Source organism: Girardinichthys multiradiatus, chromosome 18 (genome assembly GCF_021462225.1).
Source record: "Girardinichthys multiradiatus isolate DD_20200921_A chromosome 18, DD_fGirMul_XY1, whole genome shotgun sequence".
NCBI classification, from domain to species: domain Eukaryota; kingdom Metazoa; phylum Chordata; class Actinopteri; order Cyprinodontiformes; family Goodeidae; genus Girardinichthys; species Girardinichthys multiradiatus.
The window spans coordinates 49,057,479-49,085,057 of NC_061810.1; the positions used below are offsets into that span (position 1 = coordinate 49,057,479).

The 27,579-nt window shown below is 41.8% G+C and overlaps 1 protein-coding gene and 1 long non-coding RNA gene across 2 annotated transcripts in view; one reads left to right on the top strand and one right to left on the bottom strand.

Annotated features, from left to right (window-relative positions):
* Positions 1-258: 258 nt before the first annotated feature.
* Positions 259-27,579, bottom strand: part of si:ch211-137a8.2 (uncharacterized protein LOC777613 homolog) — a 32,210-nt gene continuing 4,889 nt past the window's right edge. Inside the window, exons 2-13 of the mRNA XM_047390811.1 lie at positions 17,800-18,040; positions 12,134-12,284; positions 11,631-11,813; positions 11,148-11,282; positions 10,401-10,595; positions 9,815-9,941; positions 9,562-9,732; positions 8,931-9,031; positions 5,553-5,777; positions 2,330-2,506; positions 2,102-2,157; positions 259-1,887 (exon numbers count right to left, since the gene is read on the bottom strand). Coding sequence (XP_047246767.1) covers positions 1,698-1,887; positions 2,102-2,157; positions 2,330-2,506; positions 5,553-5,777; positions 8,931-9,031; positions 9,562-9,732; positions 9,815-9,941; positions 10,401-10,595; positions 11,148-11,282; positions 11,631-11,813; positions 12,134-12,284; positions 17,800-18,020 — 1,932 coding nt within the window. The 5' untranslated portion in view covers positions 18,021-18,040 and the 3' untranslated portion in view covers positions 259-1,697. The remainder of the gene's footprint in view (positions 1,888-2,101; positions 2,158-2,329; positions 2,507-5,552; positions 5,778-8,930; positions 9,032-9,561; positions 9,733-9,814; positions 9,942-10,400; positions 10,596-11,147; positions 11,283-11,630; positions 11,814-12,133; positions 12,285-17,799; positions 18,041-27,579) is intronic.
* LOC124883634 lies at positions 2,428-2,863 on the top strand. Its single transcript, XR_007042259.1, has 3 exons — positions 2,428-2,541; positions 2,574-2,713; positions 2,818-2,863. It is a non-coding gene; the product is annotated as an uncharacterized LOC124883634 (long non-coding RNA).

Sequence of the window (27,579 nt, forward strand, 5' to 3'; positions counted from 1 at the left end):
GTGACAGATTGGTTGGTCTTGGTAGATCCACCTTCACCGCTCACCAAGTAACTATAACACAGCAGAACCTGAATGAGACTTTGTTCTAACTGATGCAGTCAGGTCCAAATAGAACTGTTTCTGGTATTCATCGTTTAACTGAAAAGAAATCAAACATTTTAATTATTTTATTCGTTTACAAAAACATCTTTTTTTACAGAAACAAATTAGAAAAAGTGAAAATGTTCAATATGGCAGAGAATTATTTTTTAATTACGCTTCAAAATGTTTCAATGGTTTAAAAAAAAAGAAAAAATCACAATTTTTATTCATCTTTAGTAAATATTTGAATCTTCCTGAAATTGACTTTTTTTGGGAATCTGGACGGAGATCTTTCCCTGAGACAAATTCAATTCTTGGAATATTTCAAATTCAAACAGTCAGATTTGAGAAAAAAAGGAAAGAAAACATAAATGAAAACACTGAAACAGAAATTTCCAACAATTAGATCCGTTTCAGAGATACCTTCAACAACACAGGGAGGGTTTAAAGGCACAGTTGGAAAACTCGCAGGAAGAAAAACAATCAGGAATTCATGTTTCCGATTCACATCCCATCGGATTCAGAGCCAAAAGATCCGAACGAACACGTCCGGGTTTAAAAGCTTTCAGCGGCTCAAGTCTCCGGTCTCTGCGGACCGATCTGCTGCTCAACTACCCGCTTTAACATCAATCATCAAACCTTCATCATGACTCAACAATTAGCGATTCAATACAAAATACTTCCATTTGCTGCATTTTTACATTAATGTTAGCTCAGAAGGTAAATATCTTCATGAAAAGGGACCAGAAAGAATGGTTATATATTCAAACTGGGTCACTCAGAACCTGAAAGACTTCCGTGTTCAGTCGAAAGACCAAAGCAGTCACGGTTTTAGGGATGTCTCTAAAACTCAACTTTTAACCCCCTCCGTCCTAAATTTCAGACAGCAGCTTCAGCTGCATTACAGGAGAACAATATTAAAGAATATTTAATTATTCTGAACCTACAGACCGTGCGGATCAACGCCTGAAAGTTTTCTCTGTCTGGGTGATGGAGAAAAACATGGATTCAGATGTTTTTCCCTGAAGACATAAATGGACTCAGATCCTGCAGGACATCGGGTTCCTTCCATACACACTGACTCAGCTATCTTCCCTCTGCGATTTGTTCCATGAAGCTTTGAGGCAGATTTTCCCTACTGGACATCTGTAAAATCCAGCTCACTGTTTTTAAATGTGGCTCAGTTAAAGAGTACAGAAACGTGGTCATGATGGAGATCTTATTCAGGAACCTGCAGACGTGAAGAACCACATGATCCGAGATGAAATCATCTTGCAGGTGCAGCTATTTTGTAAAAGTGTGATGAAACATGTTTCAGCTGCCAAGTTTGGATCTTTGGGTTCAAACTGCAACAGGAAAGCGGCAGAAAAGTTGCATCTAAATCAGAAATTAACGAGCCGGACCGACGCCGCTTTGTGAAGATCAAACACAAACTGCTGGAAACTAAAAGGAAAGAGTTTAGTTTTGTACGGATCGGAATGGATCATCAGAAGGAGAACTTGTTGAGATGTTGAATCTGACTGATGAAGAGGAACCCAGCTGAGTGGTTTTCAGTTTAAGACCTCCTGTCTGATCCGGAGAGATGACCTTTGACCTGGAGAACACCTGACTGGGCTTCAGGTCGGCGGTGGTCCGTTGACGTAGTTAAGAGTCAGGTGGAGGGACCGTGGCATCCTGTTGCTACGGTGACACGGAGGCTCCATGGCAACCCAGATCAGGCTGGCCAGAAGAGCAAGTACCACAGCCAGCAGCAGGTAGAGGAGCGCTGATGAAGAGGAGGAGGAGGGTCCGCTGTCAGAGGTGTGACTGTGAGCACAGAAGGAACAGGTCCTGGTTTCAGTGTATTTGCATTAAGATAAAGTTCTGGTTCTGTAAATAATCGAATATGAGTTTGCAAAGATTCAATCTGTTCCTTTACCAGAGAAATTAAAAGGAGAGCAGCTCCACTCACTGGTCCTGAATATAAACTTTGTTTGTTCTGTAGTTCCAGTAACATCTGAGTGTTTGTGTGTTTTCTTACCTCTGCTCAGAGAGAAGCAACTCCGTTTCTTCACAGCAGGACAACTCATCTTCATCCTGAAGAACACAAAGCTTCTGGTAATAACCCTGGATTTTATTTTCTGAGGAAAATCTGTCAGGATGCTGACTATCTGATGAACATGGTGCATGAGTTCTTCTCTGCCTTCTGGGGAGGAGTGATGCTTCCTGCTGAAAACGAACATCTTTAAATGAAAGCTGCTGGACTCACCTGCACAACTGACTTCTGAAGCTGTGTCACGTAATCAGCAAAAGCTTTTCCTTCCAGGTCCAGGGATAATTCAGACGGGACAGGAAGAGGATGCTGTGCGTTTTCATGACAACGCCGACTGTTGGGATGAAGATATGACTGGTTCACTACATCACTGTGGAGTCCGTCCTCATGGTACTAAACACAGCAGAAACATGAACGGTCAGATGGAGGTTCTTGATTGGACAGATTCTAACAGACTGAGGTTCCTGATTGGACAGAGTCTAACAGTCAGATGGAGGTTCCTGATTGGTCAGATTGTAATGGTCAGATGGAGGTTCTTGATTGGACAGATTCTAACAGACTGAGGTTCCTGATTGGACAGAGTCTAACAGTCAGATGGAGGTTCCTGATTGGTCAGATCGTAAGGGTCAGATGGAGGTTCTTGATTGGACAGATTCTAACAGACTGAGGTTCCTGATTGGACAGAGTCTAACAGTCAGATGGAGGTTCCTGATTGGTCAGATTCCAACAGGCTGAGGTTCCTGATTGGACAGATTCTAACAGGCTGAGGTTCCTGATTGGACAGATTTTAGTCTAATGCAGCTGAGGAATAATTATTTAATTTCCTGCTGATTCCATTTGCTCAGTTACTAAACAAATCCATTCTAAATTAGCTGATGTTCGATTCATTTTACTGTTGACATAATATAAACCATTAGCCCAGAATAAATATGACACAAGGTGCTACCAGTCACTCACAGATTTTCTCTCTCTAGGACCGAGGTCTGCAGACCGCTTGGCTACTTCATGACCTTAATCAAATTCTTCCACAGACTATCATGCTGGAAGATCCATGTATGAGTCATCTTTAGGCTTCTGGCTTCGACGGTTTTGTTGGATTTTATAATCTATTGGGTCCATCCATTGGCACCATCAGAGCAGTAATGTCATCCCACACCCTCAGCAGAAAGACAGTCCTACTGAATAATGCTTCCACCTCTGTGCATTGAGATGTTCTCTGGGAACCCAAAACAGGGCTGTAGATGTGCCTTCCACAACAAGGGGAGAGGAGATATAAGTCTATTATGTTCTAGTGAGCTACCACTGGTGTTCCTGGTCACTGTGGTCCAAATGTCTTTGGATCCTTCCCCGGCTCCACCTGTGCAGCTGTGGGCAGATCCCTCACCTTCGTTATGATCATTCTCACCCCATGAGCCAAGACCCTGCATGAAACTCCAGCCTGAGGACCGATGCTCATTATCTGATTAACGTTTGGTACAATCACTAAGCCAGTGCTACAGTGCTGGTAGACCCAGCTACAAAGAGTCAAAACAATCTGATAATCAGGAATTTCTCTGTCTTTCCTTTCAAACACTCAAACGGACAGCACCGAAGGCATTACTGAATGACTGGACCTACAGGAGCAGACCTACGGGAGCCTGAGTGTCCAAGAAAGGTGTGACCGGGAAAAAAAGAAGTATGTGTTTAGATGTAATGTTGCTGGAAAATGGGAAACAATCACTTGTTGGCGCCACAGAGCACTGATGGATTTTTCTGGACTGATGAAGGCAACAGCCCTGCTTTTTATTTCCTTCTCTTAAGATCCAGCAGAAACAAAACCTGACCCTAAACCAGGTGGAAGAACATGCTCTGCACATTTTCTGGAGTTATCCAAGAAAATCAGTCATCTGAAGTTATCTAAACTAAATCAACACAACAAACCCATCACGGATCATGTGTTCACATACAATGATGCGTTCAAGGAAGAGTAAAGCCTAAACCAGTGTAAAGATCCTTTAGCACCATGACCTGATCACCATCACAGTGATCATTTATTGGCTGGTTTTGGAAATGGAGTTTATTTCCTCCCCAGTTTGTTTTATATATGGTTTAACTGGTAATTAACTGATCAGATGATGTGCAATAAGCCACAAAAAAATAAAACAAAAACACATGGAGGACGCAGCGAGGGGGGAAGGAAGGAAACAGCGAGGGAGGAAGCCGTGATAGAGGAAAAATGCCACCATGGAGGAAGGAAGCAGCGAGGGAGGAAAGAAGCAGAGAAGGAGGAAGGGAGCAGCGAGAAAGGAAGGAAGCAGAGAAGGAGGAAGGAAGCAGCGAGAGAGGGAGGAAGCAGCAAGGGAGGAAGGAAGCAGAGAGGGAGGAAAGAAGCAGAGAAGGAGGAAGGGAGCAGCGAGAGAGGAAGGAAGCAGAGAAGGAGGAAGGAAGCAGCAAGAGAGGGAGGAAGCAGCAAGGGAGGAAGGAAGCAGTGAGGGAGGAAAGAAGCAGAGAAGGAGGAAGGGAGCAGCAAGAGAGGAAGGAAGCAGAAAGGGAGGAATGAAACAGTGAGGGAGGAATGAAGCAGAGAGGGAGGAAGGAAGCAGTGAGAGAGGGAGGAAGCAGCAAAGGAGGTAGTAAAGAGAGGAAGGGATGAAGGGAGGGCAGAGACTTTGTCTGACTTTACAGCGACTGTTAAATTGCAGACAGACTTGATGCATAAATCAGGGCTTTATGGATTCATCGGGTGGGCTGAGAGGCACGGCGCTGCACACAGGAAGAGGAGAATAAATAAATGCTTTCAGCAGTAATAAGAGAGCGGGGTACAAAATCAAGGCTAATGGGGAGAGAAACAGGAGAGGCTAAACAGAGGAGGACAGACATTCAGAGCTCCATATTTGCAGAGAAATCCTTGAAACTTTCATCAATTACAGAGAAAAATGCAGATATTGACCCGAAAACTGATTTATTCAGTCTGTAAGATGGAACTTTTTTATTGTTGTATAATCTCAGGCTCTGGATCCTGTACCAAACTGCAATCAGAACTTCTTAGGCCTTTTCTTCTTGTTACTCCTCCATAAGGCCCAGAGCATCTGACTAATAGTCGTCCTGTTGACAGATTCTCCCATCTGGAGGCTTCAAACCCGAATTATCCAAACCAAGGTAAAAGTCCAGTCTATTTCAGGTTACCAACTCAGATCAAACACATATTCCAAACCCAGGAGTCAAACCAGATATTCTGGCTTCACTAACAGAACACCATCACACTGACTGGTATCAGAACCAACAATGGATACTGAGCACAAACCCTGTCTGGTTAAACCCAAAATTATGTTCAAAGTCCTGAATGACGACTTTAAACAACCCAAACTAACTCCACCACTTAGACTAGAGCTAAATTATGACCTGCTTCAGAACCAGCATCCTGTTGGATCACTGAGCTAACTGAAAACAGGGAACCCACCTTCACGTCTCCATCGGTCTGCGCTGCTCTGGAACAGGAAGCAGTGTTCTGTGAAGGGGCGGAGCTCTGGACCCTCAGCCACGCCTTGACACGCCCTCCGTCAAACCTCATTGGCTCGTTCGCGTCTTCTTCAGGAGTTGAGGTGTTCCATTGGTCCTCTTCCCGACTGGTGATGACAGGTGAGAACAAACCAGGTTCTGTTTGGTCCAGCCCGTCCTGTGGACCCTGCAGAGACAGAGAAAGAACTATGGCATAAAGTCCATTCTTTAAAATGATTTTCCACAACAGTCACTGTAGATTAAATATCTTCTAACCAATGGACCAGAACCATCTGTACTGTAAAGCTTCCAATCTGAGGCTCTCATATTATTCTGAATTTCTGTGTGTAAAATATAAGGCGATTGATTAGAGACAACCACCCTAAATACCACAGCACTGCCTTAACAACAAACTCTACATCCTGTCATGTAATTTCAGCCAAAAAATGCTGAACATGACATTTTCACAGTTTCATCTGAGCATGTTTACAGCCCTGATTAAAGCCTTAGAGAAAGCAGCCTTTAAAAAGTCAATACGAGTCATTCTAAGAAAATCTGGTCTTTGTTGCTCAGATGATGTGTTTCTGCAGCAGAATAATCTCACACTAAAAAACCTGAAGAAAATCCAACCTTTGGAAAAGAGCATTTATTCAGTAGGAGAAAAATTCAACATTAGAAATAATTTGAAGGACGCATCTCTCTGATGTTCTCCTCTCTTCAGGGTTTCCACAGGATTCACGTCATTTGACTGAGATAGTCATGGAAGTAGATTGGCCCACCAGATGTTTAGAAGGTTAGATCAGTGTCTGCTGATATCACCTCATGGTCCTGCTAAAAGACAAAGATGACCCGTCTTCAGGTTTCTGCTAGAAGCCACCACGTTTTTATTTCCAGTCTTCCGGTATTTCAAAGAGTTTATGTCTCCAAGCGCTCCAACAAGCAGATCCGCAGAATCAGAATCAACTTTATTGCCCAGATTTGTGAGCACAATCAAGGAATACAACTTTGCTGTTCATCACTTACATCTTATATCAACATCAGTTCAAACAACCACATGTGTGTGAGGAAAGATCCCTGGTCCTGGTCCAGCCGTATTTGTCCCATTTCCAGTTGGTTCAGATGTTTTACTTATAGCTCTGACTCTAGAGAAGAGAAAGTTTCCTGCTGTATGAAGATCGGCACACACCTGCCTTAGTTGAATGGTAAATGGCCTGCACTTGTATAGCGCTTTATCAAGTCCCCAGAGACCCCAAAGCCCTTTACACTACAGTCATTAACCATTCACACACTGACAGCGGTGAGCTTCATTGTAGCCACAGCTGCCCTGGGGCACACAGACAGAAATGATGCTGCCTTTCACAGGTGCCACCGAGCCCTTGAATGGCATGTACTCCTATGTTTCCAAAAAATGGAAATTCATGCATTATTAATTAAAATTCCCATTGATTAATTAAAAAAAAACAAAAATACTAAAATGTATTTTATAGATTTGGGACACAGATTCATGGGTATTTTCCAGCTGATCAATGCTCTCAGATTAAATGTGGGAAATGATTCAGAGTGAGATTCTGCTGCTGCAGTAAAAAAATTCATTTCATTTAAACCAGGAGTTTTAGCTGGAGTGAAGCATGTTGTAAGTGTTGTAAATACAATTTAAAGCAGTTTGAGGAGGACTTTAACAGTCAGACCAGCTTCTTGTCTCAGATAAACACTGAGGCTGAGAAGCTGGGAATGATGGACACCAATTTGATGTTCCTGTTGAGATCCAATCAGCAGCCAGGTCAGTTTTAACTGTTTTCTTCCGCTTCTGATTTCCCAGATATTAATATATTTACAGTTAGGTAACCGATGATCCTGAGATGACTTTAAAACCTCTGTTGTGGTTCAGTCTGTCCCCTTCTATCTTCTCCATCTGACGTCTGCTGCAGCTAGACAGTGAAGGAGCCTGACCAACACAGAGGCGACCGCAGCCACAAAAACTGATCACCTTTGAGCTTCTGCCAGTCACAAAATCTAAAGTCAATCTAAGCTCCTGGCTGGTCCCAAGAACAGTCCATGGCCTTGGAGACAGTGAAGGAGAGTATGGGCAAAGCAAGTCAGAGATAAGGTGGAACAAGGCCATCAAGACATCTAAAAACAAATAAAATAAATTTAAAATCTGTGCTGTAGCAAACAGAGAGCCAGTGAAGAGCAGCAAGAACAGGAGGAATGTGTTTTGGTCTGTGTGATCCAGTCGCGAGATGAACAAGGCAAGAGATGGAAGCCTGTCTACCCAAAAATACAGCTTGTTACAATAATCAAGGTGTTAATGTGCTTCTCAAAATCCTGCCTGGACAACGTTGTCTCGATTTTAACAATTAGCTGCAGCTAGAAATAGTTTGTTTTTACAACAGAGCTGACTCTGGTGTCAAATCTAAGGTCATCATCCGATTTCATACTCAGTGTCTGAAATCAGTGGATTTTAAATATGGAGTCAAACAAACAAGATTCACATGGCGGGCGTCACACTTGGTCGGAATAATACGACCTCAGTCTTTTTATCCTTGAAGCTCAAAGCATTTCGGGTCGTCTAAGCTTCGATTTCATTCAAACTTCAGACAACCATCAGCAAAACGAAACAAAGAAATTCAAATGTCCTCAAAATGGAGCCCGAGAGCAGAAGATACAGAGAGGAAGATAGGGTCCTAATATAGACCCCTGAGGCATCCCACAGCCGACAGACACTGAAGATAATACAAACTAATTTATGCTGACATAAACACTTCTGTCATTCAGGTAAGACCAGAACCACTCCAAGGCTGGACCTCTAATAGCAACACAAGAAATTAAAAAGGTAATGATGCACTGTGTCAAAGGCAGCCGTAAGAGCAGATGTGGTGCAGTGAAGCTAAACCAGACTGAAATGCCACATGGATATCATCTCTCTCTAAAAATAAACTGAATAATGTAAAAGTAACTTTCTCCAGTATTTCTGAAGGGAGTTTGGAGGAGTTTGGAGATTGGTCTAAAATAAAAAAAACATTGATTGATAAGGAGAACATCATGTTCTCCCTCATTCCTATAACAAATGTCTCATGAAACTGTAAGGCAACCAGACCCACTCAGCTGTATCAGCTGCCAGAAAAGGCTCTGGTTGGCTGAGACGGATGCATGCCTTACTGAGATAAACAAATAAACTGATGAAATTAAAAGGATTTCTGCCTGCTAAGCTGAATCTGAATGAATCCCAGCTCTTTATTAATGTGGTCACAGTTTCAAGCTTTCAGGCTAAATCCTAAAAATGAAACAAACTTTAGCTACTTTTTACTTTGACTATAAAATTTAAAGTCATGTAACTCACCAGAGCTGCTTCCTGGTTTGTGATGTCAGTGCTGATGTCAGAGCGAGAGTCAAAGGAGCTGAGGTAGCTCCACCTCTTGGTTCCCTCTCTTTGACACACACCTGCACAGCAGAACAATCCTGAAGGTGTCTGCAGACCCCAATTATAATATTCAAAGGAAATTCAAGGAAAAATGTTGGACACCAACGTAGCAAATGAAAACTAAACATAAAATGCAATGAGATAAAACAGAACCATGTCGGGAAAAAGTAACTGGGTCTTTAGAGGTTTGTGGCTCTGCAACTGGACCAGAACATGGTTTAAGCCAGAACTGTGAACGTAATATAGATCCCATTGTCCGTGAAACACCTATGGACCCTCCAGGAGGAGCTTGAGAGTGTCACGGGACAGAGGAACATCTGGGTGGATGGATGGATGGATGGATGGATGGATGGATGTCCCAGATAAGGAGGGGTTAAATAAATGATTGTAAAACAGATTTTATTGTATTTGGAGAAACGTTCCTCCAATGGGATACAAGAATGTAAAAACTGAAGACAGAAAGTAAACTGATCAACAGGTCGACGGTCTCATGATCATGAAACCATTCTGAGATTTTTAGCTGTGATAGAAACACTGTGAGGCTTCCTACCTGTGCAGGCACTGAAGTACGAAGAGTCTGCATCATCATGAGAGACCGAGCGGCCAATGTCCACCGAGGGGTCCCACTCCAGTCCCATGTTGTCATGGGAAGGAGAGGGCGGAGGTGGTGAGGGTCGATGGGAGAGGAGGGTTGGTGCTGGATTCACTGACTGTCTGAAATCTGCAGGAAACAGCTTTAGGAACATCTATGGGGTCTTTTTGTCAACAATCTAGAACCTAAAGTCACTGAAAATAAGGTTCACCTCTGAGATGGGATGAAACTGAAGGGAGGTCCAGGTCGTATTTCTCCAAAACTCTGTCTTCATGCACAGATTCTGAGGGACACCCGGAATCTCTAGCCTGGGACAGCATCCAGTCATCTTCAAAGACCTGGAGAAGGAGGACAAATCATCATCAACTCCTAAAATTAATTCAGATGTTTTAAGAACGTTAAGAAAACATCAACTCAGTTAAGTTACAATTTAATGAGTCCATTAATAGGTGCCACAGGGATAAAACAATTTAGTTTGGACTATATGAACCATATGAACAGCAGGCATTACATGATTGAATAAAGCTGAGTCTAAGCTACTAGTTGGTTTATTTTTACATTTCTTTCCAGCTGCAGATCCTGAGAATCCAGTGAGGAAGCATGAGAACGCCATCAGAGACCTTCTACTTGTGTCATTTAATCAGTTTACCAAACACAGATGAACCAGATACCTTACTGGTTCCCCAGTCAACAAGCTCAGCTCCGATGTGAAGCCATTCCCAGTTTCAAGCCAAAAGGACCACTGGGAAAGATCTGAGTGACTGCATGAAATGTTCAATCAAGAGTCTGATGGTTACCAGTCTCATGCTGAGGAGCCGAGTGTGTGTCCGTGCGATGTTGTTGTAGACGTGGCTGCAGCGACGCAGCAGCTCCAGCAGGCGGCTCTCCACATGCTGAGCATCAGCCGACTCGCTGCGCTGGATGAGCTCCTCACCGCGCTGCAGCAGGTCGTTCACACGACCCGAGTTCTCGCACACAGACTGCTGGAAGGACTGAGCATACAAAGAGAAGTCACTCGAACTGAACCCACATTCAGTAGAAAATTATGCTAAGATCAGAAAATAACAGGTAAACTGAAGAAATTTTACCCCAGTTCATGATACTGCTGGGTAGGTTGGTTCTTTGGTGATGATTGGGGTTATTTTTTAACCAAATAAATATTCTCCAGATCACACCAGATTCTCTTATAATTTGTTGGAAGTTCTAGCGCAGCCAGGATGTTTTCTTAGAGGAAAAGAGTAACAGCGAGGCAACAGTGCACTTGTAGAGATGACCATAGATGTGAACCTCAGTAACCTGAGGTCAGACAGACCTTGATGTCGTGTATTTCAGAAATTGTACAAAGAGCATAGACTGTTCTTGTTCACCAGTTAGAAGTGATCTGTTCTCAGGTCAACTCCCAGGACATATTGTCAGGATTTAAGCCATTAGCTGAGATAAGGGTAATGTTCTGATGCTTTGTGAAGTCAACCAAACTATTTACCTGAAAGCTGCTCTAAAAATCATTTCTTCTGTGTTTTTCTCCAAACAAAACATGCGCACACCTGAAGCTGTCTCAGCTTCTCGCAGTTGTTGCCAGTCATGTGATCTATCTGTGTTAGATGAGCATCCAAGTCAGCCAACCAGAGCGCAAGCTCCTCCCTCTCTGCTTCAAACTCCTCCCACTCTGAGACAAAGAGCTGAGAGAGGGAAGAGGAAAAAAGTATGCACTTTAAAATACAATATAACACATTTAATACAAAAGCAACTGGTCACGAAAAGCTTTTGAATATAAATAATTCTAACAAATACATTAATACATAGAGGAATGTTTATTGTTTTGTTAATTAGGCCTAGATAAGAAACATATTCCCATCAGGAATTATATTATTATGAATGAATCAAAATTATCTTGAAACCTGAGAAAAACGTAATATATATGGTTTGGTTCCAACAGTAACATTTTTAAATAGTTCTAATTTAAAAATCAGAGGAAGATTTGGAGTCAAAGATAGTCCAAACTTTAGATCAAACTCATAAATACTGACCTGCAGTTGTCCTGCAATCGTTTCCAGTTTGGAGTTCACAACGTCCAATCGTTGGCCACATTCCTGAGCCGACCCCTGCAGCCGAGCCTGCATGGTGCCCTGAAAGAGCCGGGTCAAGGTGCGGTTCCTTCGGGTCAGGCTGTCCAGCTGGATGAGCTGAGATCCAGCCTCACACCGCAACCTCTGAACACGGTCACAAAATGCACACCATCGTCAGCATACAGCAATATTCTCGGCTCTTCTCATCATAGGCTTGAATGCAACAATTTGGGCTTTTAATTATTAATCTCAACTGTTCTTTTCCCAGAATATAATAATTTCACATCATATGAAATTTTTAAATCAAGAATTTGGGGCATACATTTTTATTTATTGCAGATTTTCTCTGACCCAATTTCTTTAATAGTGGTGAAGGTTCTAAAATGTGTTTCTAATTTGATGAAGACAATCTGGGTGGCTAAAAATCAAGTCAGAACCATTAACATCCTACTTGTCTTTCTCACCTCAAACTTCCTCAGCTCCTCTTTGGAGGTACTGTAGGTTATATTGGCAAGGTTGAAAGTGATGAGGGCCTGCTCAGCCAATCGCAGCCAGGCATCTAGGTGGGCATGTTCCTTCATAAACTCGTGCCAGAGAACCCATTTTCTTTCCAGCCTGCAGAGCAGAGGAGTAAAGAAACCCCAAGACCTGTAATATGTTCTGAAATAAAACAGTGAAGCTGCATAAAAGGAAACCAGTTTAAAGGATCGAACTATGTGAAAAGAAATGGAATACATCAGGTTTTCCTTGTACAAATTCCAGAATTTTCCAGGATGTACAAACTGGAAGATTAGATAAATCACACAGTGAAGTGAAACAATATTCATATTTAAAGCAACAATGGATTATGTACAGAAACACTTTGTGTTTTGTTGTTTTTTGCTTCCAACAACTGTGCTTCTACAGAAATACTGAAATTTTTGTTTATTGGTGAGTCTCCCTCTAATCAGGGTGTCCTGACATTTCTTAATTGTACATCTTTAACATTCCTCTGGACTCCAATAGTAGGACCACTACACTTCACTCAGTATGTAGATGATCTGTACAGGGATTTCTTAAATGCTGCATTCTACATTGTGCAGATGACAAGATGGCGCCGACGATGGCAGCCTCGGAGCTTCGCTCTCTCTTTGTTTTTGTATTTTGTGTGTTTTTATGTTTTTCGAGCCACAATCCTGTGGTCTCATTCAGTAGAGAGAATCTTCTCAGGCAGAATCTGCTTTTATATAAACGAAGGTTAGTGCAGAGACGTAAAAGTGCTGGAGAAAAACATGTAGTCCTGATCTGGAGTCGTTTTCCATAAACTGTAAGCCGTTTTATTCACCGAAAGAGTTTTCCTCGTTTATAATAATCGGCTCATATTTTCCACCGCATGGCTGCACTTCTGCTGCTGAAAAACATCTTGCTGAGCTGATTACAGACGTGGAGAAAAAACACACGGACTCTTTCATCATAATACTGGGAGATTTTAACAGAGCAAACCTCTCCAATGAACTCCCCAAATACAAACAGCATATTAAGTGTCCCATCAGAGACAAAAACACACTGGACCATTGTTACACAGCTTTAAAGGACTCATATCATGCTGTTACCAGGGCTGCTCTGGGTTTTTCAGATCATTCTCTTATCCACCTCATCCCAACCTACAGACAGAGACTAAGAGCTTCCAAACCTAAGGTTCACACTGTTAAGAAGTGGACTGAGGAATCAAAGCAGACGCTACAGGCCTGCTTTGAATGCACAGACTGGACTGTTTTTGAAACTTCAGCCACTGACTTAAACCAACTAACTGATGTGATGACATCATACATCAGTTTCTGTGAGGACATGTGTGTGCAGACCAAGACCTTCTGCACCTTTGGGAACAACAAGCCATGGTTTACTCCACACCTCAAGAATCTGCGCAGGGAAAAGGAAGAAGCTCACAGCAGTGGAGATTGGACGCGGTACAGGCAGGCCAGGAACAAACTAACAAAGGAGATCAAAGCAGCTAAGAGAAGCTACAATGAGAAGCTGAAGAACAGCCTTTCTACTGGTGACACTTCAGCTGTATGGACTGGTCTGAAAAACCTGACTGCCTATAGGAGCCCCTCCACCCATCCTGAACAGAGTCGTCTCCTGGCCAACCGTCTGAATGGCTTCTACTGCAGACATGACAAGAAGCCATTCACACCTCAAATCATCTCCTCCACATCCCATTCAGGAACAAGTTCTTCCCACAAAGCTACCAACCCCCTACCTTCAGATCCTCTGCCTGCACTAAAGATCTCCGAGGAAGATGTACAGGTCCTTCTCAAAATATTAGCATATTGTGATAAAGTTCATTATTTTCCATTATGTAATGATGAAAATTTAACATTCATATATTTTAGATTCATTGCACACTAACTGAAATATTTCAGGTCTTTTATTGTCTTAATACGGATGATTTTGGCATACAGCTCATGGAAACCCAAAATTCCTATCTCACAAAATTAGCATATTTCATCCGACCAATAAAAGAAAAGTGTTTTTAATACAAAAAACGTCAACCTTCAAATAATCATGTACAGTTATGCGCTCAATACTTGGTCGGGAATCCTTTTGCAGAAATGACTGCTTCAATGCGGCGTGGCATGGAGGCAATCAGCCTGTGGCACTGCTGAGGTCTTATGGAGGCCCAGGATGCTTCGATAGCGGCCTTTAGCTCATCCAGAGTGTTGGGTCTTGAGTCTCTCAACGTTCTCTTCACAATATCCCACAGATTCTCTATGGGGTTCAGGTCAGGAGAGTTGGCAGGCCAATTGAGCACAGTGATACCATGGTTAGTAAACCATTTACCAGTGGTTTTGGCACTGTGAGCAGGTGCCAGGTCGTGCTGAAAAATGAAGTCTTCATCTCCATAAAGCTTTTCAGCAGATGGAGGCATGAAATGCTCCAAAATCTCCTGATAGCTAGCTGCATTGACCCTGCCCTTGATAAAACACAGTGGACCAACACCAGCAGCTGACACGGCACCCCAGACCATCACTGAATGTGGGTACTTGACACTGGACTTCTGACATTTTGGCATTTCCTTCTCCCCAGTCTTCCTCCAGACTCTGGCACCTTGATTTCCGAATGACATGCAGAATTTGCTTTCATCCGAAAAAAGTACTTTGGACCACTGAGCAACAGTCCAGTGCTGCTTCTCTGTAGCCCAGGTCAGGCGCTTCTGCCGCTGTTTCTGGTTCAAAAGTGGCTTGACCTGGGGAATGCGGCACCTGTAGCCCATTTCCTGCACACGCCTGTGCACGGTGGCTCTGGATGTTTCTACTCCAGACTCAGTCCACTGCTTCCGCAGGTCCCCCAAGGTCTGGAATCGGCCCTTCTCCACAATCTTCCTCAGGGTCCGGTCACCTCTTCTCATTGTGCAGCGTTTTCTGCCACACTTTTTCCTTCCCACAGACTTCCCACTGAGGTGCCTTGATACAGCACTCTGGGAACAGCCTATTCGTTCAGAAATTTCTTTCTGTGTCTTACCCTCTTGCTTGAGGGTGTCAATAGTGGCCTTTTGGACAGCAGTCAGGTCGGCAGTCTTACCCATGATTGGGGTTTTGAGTGATGAACCAGGCTGGGAGTTTTAAAGGCCTCAGGAATCTTTTGCAGGTGTTTAGAGTTAACTCGTTGATTCAGATGATTAGGTTCATAGCTCGTTTAGAGACCCTTTTAATGATATGCTAATTTTGTGAGATAGGAATTTTGGGTTTTTATGAGCTGTATGCCAAAATCATCCGTATTAAGACAATAAAAGACCTGAAATATTTCAGTTAGTGTGCAATGAATCTAAAATATATGAATGTTACATTTTCATCATTACATTATGGAAAATAATGAACTTTATCACAATATGCTAATATTTTGAGAAGGACCTGTAAATAGACTCTTTCAGCGCATGAAAACAAAGAAAGCAGGAGGACCTGATAACGTCTCCCCATAAAGCCTGAAAGCCTGTGAAAATCAACTCGCTCTGATCTTCACAAGGATCTTCAACAAGTCACTGGAGAAATGTGAGGTCCCCTCCTGCCTCAAACGATCCACCATCATCCCGGTTCCCAAGAAACCCACCATCCTAGGATTAAATGACTACAGGCCTGTAGCCCTGACGTCTGTGATCATGAAGTCCTTTGAGCGGCTGGTGTTGAAGCACCTGAAAGACATCACAGGCCCCCTGCTGGACCCCCTGCAATTTGCTTACCGAGCAAACAGGTCGGCACATGATGCTGTTAACTTAGGTCTACACTTCAACCTGCAACACCTCGACCACCCAGGGACGTACGCCAGGATCCTGTTTGTAGACTTCAGCTCGGCCTTCAACACCATCATACCAGACATCCTCCACCAGAAGCTCACCCAGCTCAACGTCCCAGCCTCCACCTGTCAGTGGATCAACAGCTTCCTGACAGACCAACAGCAGCAGGTGAGACTGGGGAGCATCTTCTCCCGATCCAGATCAATAAGTACTGGTGCCACCCAGGGGTGGGTTCTATCCCCACTCCTCTTCTCCCTCTACACAAATGACTGCACCTCATCAGACTCGTCCGTGAAACTCCTTAAGTTTGCAGATGACACCACTGTCATTGGACTGATCCAGGACGGTGATGAGTCTGCATACAGACAGCAGGTGGATCGGCTGGTACACTGGTGCAGTCAGAACTACCTTGAACTGAACCCACTCAAGACTGTGGAAATGATGGTGGACTTTCGGAGAACACCACCCCTATACACCATCCTCAACAACACTGTATCGGCCGTGGACCACTTCAGGTTCTCAGGAACCACCATCTCTGAGGACCTGAGATGGTCTTCACACATAGTTCAGAAGAAGGCCCAGCAGAGACTGTAGTTCCTGAGGCAACTCAAGAAGTTCAACCTTCCACAGGAGCTGCTGGTCATCTTCTACACTGCTATCATTCAGTCTGTCCTGTCTTCATCCATCTCAGTGTGGTTTGACTCATCCACAAAACAGGACAGGTCCAGACTGCAACGAATAATCAGGACTGACCTTCCCTCCATCCAGGACTTATAGAGGTCTAGGGTCAGGAAAAGAGCTGCCAAAATCTCTGCCGACCCCACACACCCCGCACATAAACTGTTCAGAGCTTTACCTTCAGGTGGCGCTACAGAGCACTGTTCACTAAAACCAGCCGCCACAAAGACAGTTTCTTCCCCCAGGCTGTTTCTCTGATGAACATTCAATAGAGTACAAAACAACAGCATACAGATGTTGCAAATGCACCTTTTTTATTAGATATGTGAATATTGTACATTGTAAATTGTAAATTTGTATATTCTGTAATGCAAAAACAGAACAAAAGAGCAAGTGTACCAGAGGCATATTCCTTGTTTGTATGTACGAACTTGGCAATAAAGCTGATTCTGATTCTGACACCATTATCTATCGTGATCAGATTAAAACCATATAAGGGACCAAAACTGATATGTTGTTAATGTTCAGAGGAATGAACATGGTGTCTTATTCCAGGTGAGGAAACTCTGTTTTGCACTTATTGGGTTTTGGTAATCTGCTCTTTATGAATGTATCTGGCCCCTACCTAAAGAGCTTTGATACCGTTTACCATTACTTACGAAAGACTTTAAATTGTCTGAAGTGGTTACCATGGGGAGGTTTGAGTTCATTTCAATATGATGAGGGGCGAGTTCTCTTGAAAAGAGCGATTGATATCATTCCTGCTGCTTTTGCGCATGGTTTCATTGTTTATTTTTAGATGATGAACATCAGTTATCTATCTTTATATCAGATATGTCTTAGTAGCGTGTAGCTGTTATGTTATTTAACTGCAGTTTGTTTATGTTCAATGAATGGAGAGGCAACATATCAACCAACTCTGAGAAGATATTTTTGTCTCATGTTGGATTCTAATTACAGTATATTTTAAGCAGCACCCTAAAGCTGCAATCCATAAACTGGGGCTCATATATATCTTTTTAAACTGTTCATACGCTTTCATTTTAAAAGTTTCAGAGATCAGACACTGCAGATGAGTCAAAGCTGTAAATTGGATGCTGTACAGTATGCCTTTTTAAGATTAAAACAAGCAAGGAATGTAGTTGGAATGTTCTGCAGAAACATCAATAAAAATCCACTCACGGCCCACATCTCAGCTGGTCTCCATCTTGGTTCCAGCTGCTGTCCATTCGATACATCTTGTCCTCCAATGGAGAAGAACTGGAAATAAAAGGGTGCTGGATCAGATCCAGAAGCAGCTCTGGATCCATGGCTTCCTCTCCATGTTCAACGTTGCCGTTATCAAGGCTGCAGAGAGTGTATCCGTGGCGTTCCGAGGAAGGAGGGTTTAGTCCAGGCATCATTGCATCACCCTTTAATCTACCTGATGGAACACAAGCAGAAAATGGTAATTTTATTGACTAATTTATAGACAGAACCGTAATGGACTGTAACGGTCCATGTATTCATACAAAAACTATCCAGTACAGTCATGTCTGTTCGGTACCGAACAAATACAGCGTGGTTTTCTACGAGAACACACGCAGAAGGTTTATGAACTATGTGCTCAGTGCAATGTTCTGTAGGGCAATTTTAAAAGGTGACATCAAAACAAAACAGGGAGGACTCCACTCAACTCAGGTTTCTCCTGCAGCTACAGTGGACCGAACCAGAACTCTATGTCAGTGTACACATTTTGTTTAAACAGCAATAAGGTTCATGGCTCATTCTGTGCTTAACTGAATGATTCCCCTGAAACAATGCCAAGCAGAATGTAAACATCACTGGTTCTGGAGAAAATCAGCTAAAGTCCAAATCCAGCTGTCTGGAGCGTTCAAGCAGTCCAAAACACCACACAGCAAGAAACGCAACAACACACTGGTACCGTTCAGAAGCCTCTCTGGCCAAAGGGATTCTCAACAGCTGATCTTTTATGGTGCCTTCAAGTACATCTGGTACACTGGATTGTCTAAATATCAAAATAAAGTCAATTTAAAGCCGTTTTATTCTCAAATGTCCGAACAGTCTTTAAAGTGGCTAAACAACATTAATAACTCTTATGTGGTTTTACTGATGCGTTATCCACACATCCATCTAACCATCCATCCATCGTCTCTACCTGGTTATGCTTGAGCAATTAAAGAAAACAAAAAGCTTTTTCTTTTCTTACGATTGAAGCAAACCAAAACTAGCAAACCAGACCGTTACATCCATAGCTGATAACTGTCTGTATGCGTCTGATGACTCAAACCACAACATTTAACGTCAACAGCAGTTCAAGACGTTCGTGGGGAAAACTTATATGGGCCGCTTACATGACATTTTGGGAAAACTTTTATTATTTGTTATAAATTAGTTACTCTGTGTGGGGATTTTGTTTAAACAGGTTGAGCTTGGGAGACGGATGAACTGAAGAGGTGAGCTATGAACAGCTGTTGGTAGCTGATGCATTTCATGGAACTCTGAAGGTGGAACTTGGATCTGGAAATGGTATTTTGCTAAACTTACCGATTTTTAAGCTGCTAGTTGGAAAAACTGTTGGGTGTACCAACAGATGTGCATGGAAAACTCAGCGTTTGTATTTTTCAACACAGCAGCAACATGTTCACTAAATTTGTGATTATTAATTATTTTTTACAAATATTGCTGTTCTTTCAGCTGTTTTTACAAGCTTTAAATGGATTGCAGGAGTCATTTTGGATTTTGAGGTCAGGGTTAATGAAAACCTTGAACTTTCTGCAAGTTTTCCCAGTTTGGAGCAATGCATCTTTCAACTACAGCCTTTAAAATACTTCAGCTGTCAACATAGATCAAAATGATTCTTTTTTGGTTTGTTTACATTTTTCTTACCTGGAAACCATTTTATTTATTGAAGTGGTGTTTGTCATAAAAACTTTGGAAACCTCTGCTCCCAAACAGAAAGTTTACTGTTTTTGGCAACCCCTAGAGGCTCAAGTCCATCAGTTTATCCAAAGATGTTAGGAATGAGCCAGGTCTGCTGAAGGTTTACTTAAATTGATCACCTTCAATTAAAATGCTGTTAGTTTTTCTATTAATATTGTGTTTGTGATCTGGAGAGTCTGCGGTGGAGAAGACTGATCCAGATTAGAAAACCTAATCGAACATTTAAAAGGAGAAATTCTGCTGAGTGCAGCAGCAGCAAAAGTAATCTATTAAAGACCTGAAGAGACAGTCAACTATGGGAGATTTTACAGCTTAGGACAGATTTCGAGATTTTCTTTGCAAACAAACGGGCTCTACTTGCTGCTGCAGACACTTCCTCCAGAAACAGTCTTTTCCAGATTAGTGTCGCCTGCAGCAAACAGGATTCTTTGGGCATCGGAATCAGAAGACAAAACTTTACCATGAATATTAAAGAAACCTGTTGCCAAAAATAGATCCAGTCCAGCCAGAATGTGCATTTGACCTGAGATTTCAAGCCTAGGGGTCAGCATTTCTACAGGTGACTTTATCAGATCTGTTTGTTCTCAATGAGTTAAAAAGCAAACATGAAGTCAGCGTGTTTAATGGCACCTCCGTTTGTTTTTAAACACACAAAAAGGAAGCAGGGATTTACAATTATCACCTCCACACACTGAGTCAGAGAGCTTATTGCTTATTCATGAGATTCTGTGGATCTTTGAGTCGCAGCCAGAACTGTTCTCAATGAAAGGAGGAAGATATATTTACGTTCAGTTTCTGTTCACAGTCTGGGTGTAATTATCTCCTGATTTACAGATGCAGCAGCTGATTACACACTCAGCTTCACAGGCTGACATCAGGATCTGCCTCTGCAGCTCTAACACTGTCCACACACAGATCTGGGTCAGCTGACATCTCACTAAACTCATTTCATTAACATCTACAGCAGGGTGTAAGGTGAAAGAAGCCTCTAAAACTGAAACTGTTGCTGAGACTTAAGCAAATAACAGGCAGGTTGAGCAAAGTACAGCAACGTTGCTCCAGTTTCTCCTTTAGAGCTTCTACTCTCCGTCATGTCAACAGGCTGGATTTACAAATGTTGGGACAGGAGTCAGCAAACACAGGCTGTTGTTTATGGTTAGTAAACTAACTAATTGCACTAAACTCTAATCGAGGAGGCAAAGATTAATAGAACAATCAAAGTGTCAGATGTAGAGGAGTAAAACATAATATCTCTGGGCTTTGCATCATGCTTTACATGTTCTCTGGAGAGATGAAACACCTCTATGTCTGGTAATCTATAGATGAATCAATGAGTCAGGGTTTGGCAGCTGTCAGGAGAACAGCACTTCTACAGTCTGACTGCATTACATCAAGTGTAAAGTTTGGTGGAGGGAGGATGATGGCGTGGGGTAGTATTTCAGGAGCCGACTTCAACCCAGTAGAATGAACTCCTTTGGGATTAATTGGAGTGGAGACCGACTCTCTCGTCCAACATCAGTGTCTGACCTTGTGAATGCACTTCTGGAAGAAAGGTCAAAAATTCCTACAAATATAGAAGATCATCTGGAAACGTACTTTAGATTGATGGGATGAGGGACGGTCAGTCTGACTGTGGTTCTTCACACACACTCCACTAACGTTCCAGCATCATCTCTAGGAGTTTTCCATGAATCCCAGTTTCATCTGATCATCCACAGTCCATCACTGCTTCTCCTCAGCCAGTTTATTTAAGTCTTCTTGATGGTTCTAGTTTGGCTTCTCTACACTTAGTCAGTGCAAAGATTATGTTTGTTTTCAGCAAACACTCCTGTCTTCTTCGTCCTCAACCTCCAAACTTCTTTCTGTGCCTCAAAGTTTTTTGTTACATTTCCTTTATTACCTTTCATCCCATCCCTTCATCCCCATGTTTTCCTTGTCTCCTCCCATCCTTGGGCAATAAAAGATAACCGCCATGACCCCTGTGTGTGGGTGTGAGAAATCTTGTGTGTCTACCTGAGAACTTTCAGCTTACCAGACTCATAAATCAAGTGCTTCCTCTGGTCCCACAGGGGGCTGATGGGGCCAAGGCCTTATCCTCCAGACTCTTGGACAGAGAGTTTGCGTGAGACAGTGGAAGTAGAAGAGTGTGGAGGGAAAACGGCAGTTATGAGACCCTGGCTTAGGCCCTAAACCGATGACAGACCACAAAGATCCATGGTTCACTTCAAGAGATGTTGTCATTTTCTTCACAAAATATGATGAGGCAAAGAGGAATCCACTTATTTTCTATGGATAAATGAGGCATCATAGGGAAAACAGTCTTATTTTTTTCCATTATTGATATTAGTCAAAATATACTTTTAGTAGTTAAAATAACTACTGGCAGGATATTTCCTGTTAGTATTTTCTTTTTAAGATTTCACCTCAAGGTGCTGCAATGGCACCTTGAGGTAAAACCAGGTTCTTAGGGTGAGGAAAATGTTTTTCTAAGTGCAGCGTTTTACATCTGATTAGCAGACTGAAAGAATAACAGGGCAGCTGTTGGCAGAAGGCTAAGAAATGTCTGGAGATTTTAAAGGAATTTAAAATTAAAATGACTAAAGATGTCATTAATTAAAGATTAAAGCAGTTATTTGTGTTACTGTATTAGTAATCTAACCCACATTGGTGGACTGCTGTTGAGGAGAATGCATGAAACGTTTCATTGCAGAATAAAGTTCAGAAGATGCATATTGTTATGCACGTGCTGGGGAGGGCTTATGCTTAGCCCACATCTGTTACAGTACTGGAATTATTACAATATGATCAGAAATTACTGGCTCATGGATTTGAGAGGTTTTTAAAATATGAGCATGAAGGTGGAAAAAAGTCAGGTACCTGAATAAAAGCTCAGTTCTCTCTAGAGGACCTCAGTTTTTACCCGTTTGTAATTAACAGAATAAAACTTCTCCTTGCATAAAATTCTGTTCTGATCTGGGAGTTTATGTTGGGAATTTTTATGTTGGGAAATCTGCTACAGTTTTATGACCAACGGGGGGGATCAGCATTTTCCTTCTCAGTACAGCAATAAATCTTTAACAGATCATTTCCATCCTCCTTTCTGGCAAGCAACAGATTAAATGGAGCTCCTGGCTACTGAGAGACTTTATTCCTGCTCAGATGATGGTGTTTATCCCCTCCCAGCATCTGTTGAACATGTGGACACCCTCACCCAGACACAGTGTTTCTCTCTGTGTGAATGAAGCTTCATTTTGCACATCTAGCAGCAGACAGAGAGCGAGCATGTTGATGAGTCACCATCAACTTGCAGCTCAGCGCCACACTGCATGCTCACACTGCTGATTCAGACCTCCGTTTTCATTCATCACCGTTCTCCAAACCTTCTGCTTCCAAAAACACACTTCAGTCCTGAGCTTCGTCTCAGTTCATGCACTCCTGGTATCTGTGAAGGATTCCTCTCTCTTTGTACTCCACAATATTTCACACATTTTACTCTCAGGCCACTGAGGCCACTGAGTCTAAAGATCTATTATTTCCTCCGTAGTGAGTTTTACCAGGGAAAATCAGGCACCTTCAGAAGAATAAATATTACGTTTAGATAAAATGAAGCAGAACGTTAAATACTCATATATTTTAGGATAAATTATTAAGACTTAATGGTGCTGTGTTCTGGAGTGATAAGACCATGCACACAAAAACCTTTTTTAGCAGACTATTCCTAAAAAGAAAAGAGGAAGAAGTGTTATATCTGGAGTTCACGCCATCATCTGACTGTTTACAGCTTCAAATTAAAGCTTATTGCGAGCTGATAACTTCTGGGTGACCATAATGCTCGGCACCATGTCTGGAGAAAACCAAACACAGCATATCAGAACAAACACCTCACACTGAAAAAGCACGGTAGTGGACGAATGATGTTATGGACTTGTTCTGCAGTCACAGGAACTGGGAACCTTACGGTCATTGAGTGGACCATGATCTCCTCTGCAGATCACAGTATTTTACTGTCAAATGTGAATCCGTCTGTCCAACAGCTGAAGTTTGGTCCTAAATGGGTCATCAACAGAACCATGAACCCAAACACAGCAGCAGATATACAACAGAATGGATGAGAAGGACGAAAGTGCTGCAATATGTTACCTTGAGGTGAAACCAGGTTCTGAGGATGAGGAAAATAAATTTTTTTGGACCTGATGTTGACATGGAAAGGAAGGAAGAGATCAGGTTGAGATGAAAACTTAGACTCTAGCTTTTACAGCCAAACAGTTGAGAGCAAACGAACGTCCAGCAGTTTACATCTGATTAGCAGACTGAAAGAAAAACATGGCTAAGAAATGTGATCGATTCTTTGTTGCAACCACTTAACCAGCTTTAAAATGTAAAGCACAACAACTCGACAGTGAACCCTGCAGCAGGTACACAGTAAAACTCGGCTCGGCCAAGACTCGCGTCCCTCTAATAGATTAAGATGTATTGTGTGTCCTCCAACATGGCTGACAGGAACTTGGCTGATGTCATTTAAAAACACTATTGCAATATTATTTCTGCAAATTATTGTATTTTCCCCTCTTCGAGTACGCCTTTTCTCTGAATCACATGTGAGTCCACCTGATTGGCAACTATTTGCATGCAGATCGCGAGTGTACAAAGCTTGGAATAAAATGTGTAAATCTAAACCAAATCAAAGGGAACTTTACTGTGATGTTCTCCAATTACCTTTTTTAAAAGGCAGCGATTCAAAAAGACTCAATAGGTTTATATCTAAAAAATGATGCATTAAATATAATTTCCTCTGGTAATTGTGAGGCAATGAAAAATTAAAACACTTCCTTTTGACAATCATTTAGTTGCAGGCTGCAGCAGACAAAGACATCCTGAGCTTTTTTACATTTACTGAAATCTGAACATTTTTAGCTGTTGGCTAAAAAGACGCTTTTTGGCCATATCTATATGTAATGTAAAAACAGAACAAAAGAGCAAAGTGTACCGGAGGCAAATTCCTTGTTTGTATGTACGAACTTGGCAATAAAGCTGATTCTGATTCTCCCCACCATCTTCCTCCTCCTCCTCTTCTTCTTCATCCTCCTTTGCCCCCCAGAGTCGGCCTATTGTCTTCTCTAAACAAAAGCAGCCAGAAGGAGCACAAAAGTCGTTCTGTCTTCCTGAGGGACCCAAGATGATGTCAGTGCTGCTGGTGGGGTTGGTTGTGTGTGTGTGTGGGGGGGGGTAATAAAATGAAAATGAGATGGGCCGAATCTTAGGAAGGTATAGAGTTTAAATATTTGACAGAAAGAAACTCGGACAGAATAGCCACAAGGGGAAATAGAGACATCCTGTTTTGTACCTTCTGCCATTTCAGTTGGCTCCACCTGCAGATCTGCCTGCATGTTTTGTTTGAGATCTAAGGAAAAAGGAGAGTGAATTAAACCATTCATTAGCAACAGCTCCAGGCTAATTTATCCACCTTGGTTACTTCAGTGTTTCCTGTGTTGATCTGAGAGATTCAGGTCAATTTCATTAGGAAAAATACATTATTTTAAAGAGAGAAGACCAATTTATAACTTATATCAATGTCTCCAGTTTGGTTGCTATATGAAATGGATATACAGCCACTAAAAAGTCTAGAAAAATGTTTTACAAACAAGAGAAAACTGAATTCCTCTAACATGAGCATTTCGCCCCCAGTTTCCATCCAGAAACAGACATGTCAGACCAGATGGAAGCAAACTGTCTGAACACTGAAAAGGAAGTCTATTCAAGCCTTTCAGCTCCACAACACAATGACAGCCATTAATGTGACCTGCAATAACATGTGAGAGCTGTTCATAATACACAACAGAAAATCAGCAAGGGTTCATACTGGAAACTGTTTCACTCACTGTAAGGTGAGCCACGTATCTCTGCAGAGCAGCTTTCACAGGGAGGATTAGCACTACGCTGCTCTGGTGAAATATGAGCCGGCCTTAAATTAAAACTAAACTATGAAAATCTCATGCCTTGAAAAGCTTCAAGTAAAGCAGCCCAACATTATTTCTGTCCTAACTTCTAGAATAATATCAGATGTAAGTTCTGAAGCTTAGTGGATCATGTTAAATTGAGCTTCAGGTTAAAGAAGACTTTGAACTTCCTATAGGAGTCAGAAAAGCTTTAACACTGAGCAGATCCTAATCTGATGACCCAAATACATTTAAAGTTTCTCTTGGTTTAAACTAATTAAGCTGGAAGTGGCAACAATGTCTTAGAGAAAGGTGTTGGAGTTCAACCCTAGAACAGAGAAAATCAGAAATAAAAAAGGTAATCAACTTTAAAACCAGAGGAGAATGTGACGAAATAACGGATTCACTGCTGCCTCAAGGAATCAAGGATAAACTGTTATTTTAAAAACCGTATCTGTCTAGCATAATTTTATAAAGTCACCAATTTCCTGATCAAAGTATTAAAAGAACTCATTCAGACTGTTAATCATACTGTTAACAGCTTTTAACAACTCATTTAACCAATAGTTCAAATTAATGGCATTAAATCATGGTAGGCTACCCTATAGTTATATAGTATATTTTGGCTGAATAATAATGTTCAAGAACTTCATTTTCCACCAACACCCAACAAAGAGCCATCTTTTCTAGATTTTCTTCATCAGTACATATTAAAATAATCTAGTTGTCCATAGTAGACGTACTGGTAATGGTTTAAAGTTGTATTCTTTTATGTAGACATTTTAAAAAACGTTTGGTATAAACCTTTTATGATGTTATCAAAAGACATTAGCTCCTATATCTTACCCACCCATTCTCAAACCACAGTTTACAGGCAATATTTTTCCATTTTCTCCATCAATGACAAATGCTTAAAAAACCGAAATACTTTTAATCCTTTTTTATTTTTCCATTTAGAAACTAAATATTTACACCGTACTCCATTTTACCCAGATATAATTTCTTTGTTAAATTAACACACTTAGCTGAATTTCCTACAAAATGGGGAAATACGAACTGCACCATCAACCTGGAAAGAATATTCCCAACTGGGACAACCAAACTCTTGCCTTTTTTCCCTCTTGATTCAGGTCAATTCAACAGAGCGCTCAACTTTTTTAGGAAACCATTAAAGTTTAATAGCGTAAAAAAGGGAAATGCAGAAAGGAAATGTCTCCAACGTAGTTTTTAGCACAAACCTCATCATTTCTAAACATCTCAGTTATCTAAAACTTTTTTAAAAAACCACAGATGGTTTTAAAAATCTCCTTTTAAAAAAGCATGTTAAAAATTTCATTTTAAATAAAGTTATTTTTGTAACATATAGTTTTTAATGTGCAAAGGGACCAAACGGGAATGCCGATCCAAGTCAGGACCTGGCACCAAGCAGGTGCTGCTGGGTGCCATTTTTAAAGCTCTTCATACACCACCGAGGCTTGATGCCTTGAGGAAAACAAGAATTACACTGAATCCCTGCACACAGCATCAGGTGCTCTTCATACCAACTAACCTGCTTAGAGAGGAGAGTTAGGCTGGGAATGAATAAATTATATGTATTTGAGGTACAGTAGTGGCACCTTCTCTGGAAATACGTTGTTGTAAATTCTCCAGCTGCCTTCTATTAAAGCCATGAAGTACGTTTTCAGGATTTTTTCCCCTTTTTCCTCAGTTTCTTCCATAATTACAGCTAAACCATCTGGATAAACACTGTACAGGAAACAAATGTGGAGCATCTGACCCTGATGTCTAATCAGGTGAAAGGAGGACAGAGAACGTGCTGATGGCTGCAGGTAACAGGAGCCATTAAACGGAGATTGCTTAATGATGTAATAACATTATGTGTTATAATGGCCATCAGAGGGGACATCATCCTCCTGATAGCAGCGAGAGGAGAGGCAGATCGTCCTACCACCCCCTGTGAGGAGGATGGTGATGTTTACAACATGAGAAAGGTAATCTGAGTCATAATACGCCCTGACAGCCTCAGGAACAACTGTAAAACCCTACTACTTTATTAGTAGATACTTTATTAAACCCAAAGGGA